Genomic DNA, 8,439 nt, shown 5'->3' with positions numbered 1-8,439 from the left:
GATATACGAAACCGATCGTCCATTACGAATTGTCTTAACTCTGACTTTACGAACAAGACCATCGTGACTAGGGAAAACACATTCAACAATTCCCATTGGCCAGTCATTACGATGAGAGTCATGATCCTTCAGCAAAACAATGTCACCTTGTTTGAAGTTTGAACGTTCGTGATTCCACTTTTGTCGCGTTTGCAGCGATTGTAGATAGTCTCTTCTCCACGCGTTCCAAAATTTCTGGGCCAATACCTGAACACATCGCCATTGGGATCGAAACATGTCTTTCACTGAGAAGTCTACCAAGGTTAGATCTACATTTGGAACGCCAGTCTTTTGCGTAATGAGAGTACTTGGCGACAATACCACTGGGTTTTCAGGGTCGTCAGATACGGGTACCAGTGGTCGCTGGTTCACTTATAGCACACGCTTCGGCTAGAAAAGTCGTAAGCACTTCATGCGTGAGGTGTTTAGTGTCAGTATTACGCAACATGTTGTCCAGAATCCTTCTAACGGTACCAATAAGCCGTTCCCAAGATCCGCCCATATGGGAGGCATATGGAGGATTAAAAGTCCATGTGATGCTTTCCTCTGAAAGAAAGTCTTTTACGGCTTTGTCCTCGACATCAATAACATTCAAGTTAAGTTCCTTAACGGCTCCTACGAAGTTAGATCCTTTGTCCGACCTAATGTGCTTTACCGGTCCTCTGATCGCGATGAATCTCCGCAGTGCGTTAATGAAGGAAGATGTGCTCATCTCCTCTACGACCTCAATATGTATCCCTCTCGATACCATGCAACAGAATATTATAGCCCAACGTTTTGCGTTAGCTTGTCCTCCCCTAGTTTTTCTCGCGCGCACATTCCATGGTCCAAACGTATCCAATCCAATATAAGTGAAAGGCGGACATGGTGTCAAACGATCCTGCGGTAAAGTACACATTTTTTGTTCCACAAACTTTCCTCGGAGTTTCCTGCACACGACACAGTGATGTAAGATAGAGGAAATTAATCGCTTTCCTCCCACTAGCCAATAACCAGAAGAACGTATTTTACCCTCCGTAATATGTCGGCCTTGGTGTTCCGATTTCTCGTGATAATGTCTCACGATTAGAGTAGCCACGTGATGTTTTGCTGGGACAATGATCGGATCCTTTCCAGGTAAGTCAATGTCACTATTCTGAATCCTACCACTAATCCTCAGGAGCCCCTCGTCGTCTAGAAACGGCGACAATTTCAACAAAGAATTGTTCCTGTTTAACGGCAGTCCTTTCTGCAAACAGTCGATTTCCATCGAATAAAACTCTTGTTGAACAACCTTCAGTATGAGGTTCTTTGAATCGTTAGCAAAACGCAACACGTCTGGATTGTCTGTTCCGTTGTGATGACGATGCGTCGTTACCGATCAACGGAAATACTTGGTCTCTATACGAACTTTGCAAATCACTCATGACGTCAACGGGTCCGTTCAACCACACTGACTTTCCAACGTCTTTCGCACGCATTGGCCTAGTCGCACTATCGGCAGGGTTACATTCACTAGAAACGAAACTCCACTGCTGTTTGGAAGATAACTTCAGAATCTTGTCAATCCGATTAGCAACATAAACGAAGAAACGGCGCGTGTCGTTAAATATATACCCTAGTACTACCTGACTGTCGGTATAGTAGTAGGTGGCGTCAAACACAACATCGACGTGTTCGGATATAAATAAACCGAGTTCAGTAGCAAGAACAGCCGCGCATAGTTCTAGTCTTGGAATGGTATGTCCGTGGGAAGGCGCTACTTTCGATTTGCCAAGAACGTATCCAACAGAAGCATTTTCCTGTACGTCATAAATTTTCATGTATGCTACTGCGCCTATGGCATCCTTGACGCGTCTGAGAATACGTGTAGTTCACGACGAATTGCCTTTTCCAATGACGAATTGGAGTAACATCTCGAAATTTCTAACTGTTCCAGATCTTTAAGCGAAGACCTCCATTTTTTCCAATCAGAGTTCAAGTCCGGAGGTAAAGGGTCATCCCAGTCAAGATCCTTTGACGATAACACATTTCGCATTAATAGTCTGCCTCCAAGAATAACTGGTGCCACAAAGCCGAGGGGGTCGAATACACTATGTATTGTAGAAAGTACGCCTCGTTTGGTGAACGGTTTCACCTCATCAGAAACACTAAACGTGAACGTATCACAACCGACTTTCCAACGTAGTCCGAGACTCCTATGAACGACATCATCGAAGTCCATATCGCAAATTTCGCTGGTATCCTCTTTTGGAAACTGCTTTAAAACATCAACACTGTTCGACGAGAACTTGTGCAAGTGAATGTTTCCGTTTTGCCGTAATCGAGCTTGAGTGTCTCTCAACAACTGCACTGCGTGACCTTCGTCAGATACAGAGGTCAACCCATCGTCAACGTAGAAGCTCTCTTTGACGAAACAACACACCTCGTCGCACGCGGAAAAATCGATATGGTCGCAAGCAGATTTCCTTAATCCAAGTGTGGCAATACACGGAGAAGACGAGTTGCCAAACACATGCACGCACATACGAAATTCCCTTAGCGGTTGTGTGGGATCATTATCTTGAAACCATAAGAAACGTAGAAAGTTTCTGTCACGCTTGTGCACATAGAAGTTGAAAAACATCTGTTCAACATCGGCCATAATCGCAATTCGTTCCTTCCTGAATTTCATTAACACACCAACCAAATTGTTTATGAGATCCGGACCTGTCATGAGAATGTCGTTAAGCGAATGTCCATTAAACTTTGCCGCCAAATCGAACACGACTCGGATTTTGTTGGGTTTTTGGGGATGATAAACCCCGAATATCGGTAGATACCATGCTTCCTCGCCGTCTTGTAACTCGGGAGCTACCTCTGCATGCTCCTTGTCAAAAATGTTTTGCATAAACGCACAAAACTGTTCGCGCTTAGTAGGATTTTTCAGTAACGACTTTCGTAGATTTTCTGCGCGATGCCTTGCCTGATCCATATTGTTTGACAAAGTGGGTCGTTCCTTTTTTAGCGGTAACGGTGCACTCCAATTACCGTACTCGTCCTTAATAAACTCCCCTTCCATGACACGCATGAATTCCTTATCCTGTTGCGAGTAACCAGGTATATCATCGAATTTTGTTCTTTGAAATATGTCCATTCCAATTGGCAACTTATCGGATTTTTCAAACTGAGCCTTGAAGTAATTCGGACACGGATCCATGAGAGTAGGTCTGCCATTCGGTAAAACGACCGTTTTGCTCACAGTTATGACCGTAGGTTTGTGAACGAGACCTAGGCACGATTCTCCTACAACTACCCAACCGAATTTTAATTTCTGTGCATATGGTTCACGTTCATGTCCAGTTCGCTGTTCCAACACATGATGCGCCGAAATGAGATCTCTGCCAACGAGAAGCAATATGGGCGTATCGTTTTCATACTCTGTGATAAGATGAGCAATGTCCTGCATGTGACTATAGTGTCGTGCAACTTCCGGTGTAGGTATTTCTTGTTTCACATTCGGAATATGATTGCATTCTGTAATCAACGGTAATTTTAATGAGTATTCCTTGTCCAATGATTCCATTACGTATCCGCTGCCTTGCCTCCCGGTTACCTGAATTTCACCGGCACATGATGAAAGTACGTATCCGGTTTCCGTAGAATGATCTCCAAAATAATCGAAGAACTCACTTTTGGCCAATGTCTGATTGCTCTGCTCATCTATAATGGCATAAGCACGCAACACATTATTAAGTTGTCCGTCCTTGTAGATATTTACTAACACCGTTTTTGCACACGATTTCCCCACGAAGGGACCGGTTTCACCGCACAACTGTGTACACTTGGAATTTATCTTACGATTGTCTCCCCTGATACTTGTCCTTTCCTCGCCGTGAGACTGGCGGGGCTGATATTTGTCATCATGAAACATGGTGCAATGCGATGAACCTTTACACACAGTACAGATTACTTTTTCTGTACAGTCCTTGGCCAAATGTTTGTCCTTACAACACTTAAAGCACACGCCGTGTTTTAAGAGAATTTCCCTCTTTTCGTCCTTGGATTTCGATAGAAACAGGTGGCAACCTGATAACAAATGCTTCACTTCTCTCGCACTGTCATGAAGTGGGCACAAAAATGCTGTAGGCACATTATTAACTTCCGTTTTCTTTGAAAAGACGTATGCATTCCTACTTCCAGTAGACGCAGTACGACGTTGTTCTTTGCTGACGCTAGGTACCGCAGTACCATCGGTGTAATTGAAACTCGGGTTGTTCATTCGCGAGCTCATTTCCTGTATGAACCTCTCGAAAACACTGAATTTCGGATATGTAACATTGTGCTCGGTTTGATATCTGCACGCATAGTCAGTCCATTTGTTCTGTATGAACACGAGTAACTTGCAAACAATTGGGTTTATACCGCTGGACGAATCGTAGTACGCCATTATCGAGCTGAACGCCGTGTTTTCCTTTACTGCCTGAATTTCCGCCAATATGTTCGAAAGATCAAATAATTTCTGACCATCTCGGTTCGTTAATTTCGGGAATTTGTTTAGCCTTTCCCTCAAAGATAACTCAATTTGCTCGGGCGCGCCGTACTTCTCACTGAGCCTAGTCCAGATTTTACACAAGGCTTGGGGTGGGTCGTGTATGTTTGCAGCACGTAGACTTACAGCCTTTTTCGAGATTCTGGCCCCAACCATTTCGATAATAAGTCTAATTGTTCTTGAGGGCTTACATCAAGTTCCTTTACAACATTTAGGAATGACATTTTCCAGACACGATACTCCTCGGGTTTATCAGTAAACTGAGTGAGTCTACCCATAAGCAAGTCTTTCTTTAGCATAAATTTGGTCAAATCATTCAGTCCAGTTACACACTGACCTGGGGTGAATTCTCGAGCCTCAACGTTTAACGGCACTTTATGTGAATAGGGGTCGGATGTTTCATAACCAGTGTTCAAATTTTCGGCTTGACTTTGCACAAATTCAACTGTCCTAGACTTCCTGTGTAACTCCTCATCATCCGACTGTGCTTGTGAACAATGTCTGATAGGGCTACCAGTGTCAATAACGTCATCCATAGCCTTGAGCTCGGCTGCTGCCTCGTCCAGTTCTCTTTGTGATTTTAACAGCTGAAGGGATTTTTGCAATTCGGCCTCTTTCTCAGCAAATTTTAGCCTCACTTTGGCCGCTTCCAATTTCGCTCGTTGTTTCATATATACTGAACTGACCCTGGAGATGTTAGTTATGCTAGAACGCACTGAGGTTTTACTTGTTTTCGACTTTATTGACATAATATCCGAAACGCCGTTTTTATATTCACTTACACTATGCCGAGGATTTTCCTCGACTACAAACCCCTGTGAAATGTTATCGACCACAGATACAGTTTGAACTGGTTTTATTTTGTCAATAAATGATTGAATTTGGTCCAAAACCGTGTCACACTGGGATTTTAATGTTTCCACAGCTGTCATATGAGATAATAATTCTTCCTGGCCTTGTTCCGTTCTACTTTCTTCCAAATATTTACTGAATTTGGTTGAAAATTGTTCATAGGATTCATATGATTGGGTAATGTCTGATGCCAAGGATTTTAATTCATCCAAGTTCATATTTTCATACTCAATATCAGTTATGAGACAATCTAAATTTCTGTATAAATTTAACAGTCTATGTTTATACTTGCCGACTGTGTCCTCAAATGCCTGACGTGCCTTTTCCGTCATTTTGATGGTTCTTTTTCCCGGGTTTTCAGCCATGAGTTTTTTACTGTGATGTCGAGTGAGTCCAAAGAAATACAAACTAAACGCCTTTAATGAGTTCCTTTATTACATATACAAAGTTCCCAGTTCCTATAGCCATAGTTCACAATCATCACAAACACAGTGTAGGGGTTCTTGGTTGCACCTAGCTTGCGCCCCAACCTGCGGTAAAAAACTGAAAAATACAGAAATTAACCTGTCCTTAGTACATATTTCAACAAAATTAATCAAACTTCAAACGTTTAAACCGTATTAAAGTTACCTCATGGGTCACCTAAGCCTTGCTAAATCCGTAAGTCTGTTTCCTTTGGACTTTCACGTAAATATATCCCATGATGCATTTTCCCACGATGTACAAAGAATGAACTCTGAACCCTGACCTGACTACCAGAGCAGACGGACAATATAAAACTAGCGTTTCACTACAACATCGGCACACACAAATGTACCAATATATCATCATCTTTGACTACATATGTAGACTATAAGAATTGATAAAAAAGATCTTCAAAATAAATGCACAAGACTTTCCCTTTTAGAGTTACAGATATTGCAGAGAGGACTATCTATCATCTTTCCTTTACAAAGCTGTAACTCGCTATTTGTAAACACATCTCCATTTTAAACACCGCCATCGAAATTACGATTGTTGCCGAACCACGTCGGAAAGTTCATGACCTGATCTCGCGAGAGTTGAGGTTTCTACTTATAGAGGAAGCACATGCAGATATGTCTACGGTAAGTTTTTGTTTACAAACATTGTTTGCGAAGTCTTGTCGTAGACTTGAGGTATTCCTGTGATAAATATTCAGTTGTTGGGAAATTATTAGAAGGAATAATTAGTTTAGAAACGATACGACGCACAATTATAACGTTAGAATTCAGAACTGGCCTGATGTACGATTGGAAAAAAAGGAAGCGACTGGTGAATGTCTGTACTGTGTCTGCCATGTTTACACACGCGGTATATGCGCATGCGCAATGTCATCGCTACGAGCGGTAATGTATGAATTATTGTGGGTCCCACATTATTTTCCGATTTTTTCAATTTTTATTTAAATTGAAAACAGTCAGTTTTATTTTCTTTAATTAAAGGAAAGTGTTTGTTTTGTTACATATATTACGGGGAAAATAAGATAAAGTTTGTTTGTTTATAGTGATTTTTACGTATATTGGGGCTTTAAAGTACAGTTTGTTAAATTCATTTGAATTATGTAAGACTATTTCTTTTTCACGGAGGCTTAAAAAGATAATTTGTCAAATAATTTTAATCCATTCAACGTGTCGGCAATTTTCGATGCGTTCTGCCGCAAGTGTATTTTCGGTAATGAAGTTCCAGCCACACTTTCGTTTAAAGTTGATCGTATGGGCAGGTTGGTGGCGTTGAATTATCACACACACACACAATACCATAAAGCGCTCGCTATTATTATTACCAGTTCTTATGTGTCCATTGTCTTAGAAGTATTTTGCGCTGTAAAACATTGAATTTGTAGCTCTGATATTTTACTACACAAATAAGTATTTTAACTTTAAAAAATGTCAATCTGGAATGCTTTGATCCTTCGGGAAATAAAATGTAAAGCTTCATCTTCCCACATGACTGAATTCCATGCGAATGATTTTGGATTATATAAAAGACCGAAATTGTGATTTCAACACAGAATTAAGCACATGAATGATGACTAGGGTATGTAGACTGCCATCCCTACACATTTACACATTAGAGGGGAATATTCTGCCCCTTTTCACATAAAGCACATAAACGTCGTAGCGTTTCGGCTTGGAGATAACACGACCACTTCTTGACTTGAATGGAGAACTTGGAATGATTTTCGGAGGTCCTTGTGATTCCTTCGAGTTGGATACACCAGTGTTTTTCGCGTTAGTATGTGTGTAAAATAGAGTGTAGAAGAAGAAGGACGCAGATCGACGCTTCATATTTTTATTCCATTTAATAAAAAAAACCTACAAAGACAATACACAAAGAATTAAGCAGATATCACAGATATTACTAATCCTTACATGATGTACATGAAGTGCTCAGTGAATACATATTTCATATGTTATCACGCTAAAACTATTCAACAAAAACAAGAATAATAATCTATCTTTATAATGAATACTTTTATCATCATAAATATTTATCTTAGAATAGAAAATGCTTATACATTGTTACTATAATATCTATATATCATATTCATAATTGACTACAATCAGTAAAATACACATGTACCTACCCCAACTATGGGTCGGGGGTTTCACAGAAGAACTTCTGTATAAAAACTTCTTAATCTACGTGTATGGATTATCTGTAAAAGATACATACCAACACATACAGATCATGTATGAACAACATTTGCAGACAATATGAACGTTTTCGCCAATACTAATATGATTCTAATAACTTTATAATCTTTACCAATAATTTCAATCCTTATCGCTAATTCCAATTAAGACATACTTTTTCCAAAATTCACAATAATAAATAATAATTCAAAATAACCAAATATATCATTAGATTATATGACAACTAAATGTTGTACATACCATATATATGATCTTCAGGAAGACTTCACAGAATAGTAAAAATTAGGAAGAACCGGACTGTGTGTAACACGTCCGCGCAGTTCCTCTACAAATGTCTCTCTAAAACCGCGCCAAAAGCTA

General features: G+C 40.3%; 2 protein-coding genes across 2 annotated transcripts; both read right to left on the bottom strand.

Moving 5' to 3' along the window:
- Positions 1-379: 379 nt before the first annotated feature.
- Positions 380-1,288, bottom strand: LOC132552708 (uncharacterized). Its single transcript, XM_060216901.1, has one exon. It carries the CDS (start codon positions 1,286-1,288, stop codon positions 380-382), a length of 909 nt encoding a protein of 302 aa, XP_060072884.1.
- Positions 1,289-1,855: 567 nt separating this feature from the next.
- Positions 1,856-4,447, bottom strand: LOC132552707 (uncharacterized). The gene has a single exon (XM_060216900.1). It carries the CDS (start codon positions 4,445-4,447, stop codon positions 1,856-1,858), a length of 2,592 nt encoding a protein of 863 aa, XP_060072883.1.
- Between the last annotated feature and the right edge of the window lie 3,992 nt (positions 4,448-8,439).

This window comes from Ylistrum balloti, unplaced genomic scaffold, assembly GCF_031769215.1.
Source record: "Ylistrum balloti isolate Yb309-2 unplaced genomic scaffold, AGI_CSIRO_Ybal_v1 Utg370270, whole genome shotgun sequence".
In the NCBI taxonomy this organism is placed as follows: domain Eukaryota; kingdom Metazoa; phylum Mollusca; class Bivalvia; order Pectinida; family Pectinidae; genus Ylistrum; species Ylistrum balloti.
This window is presented reverse-complemented; position numbering and strand designations above follow the sequence as displayed.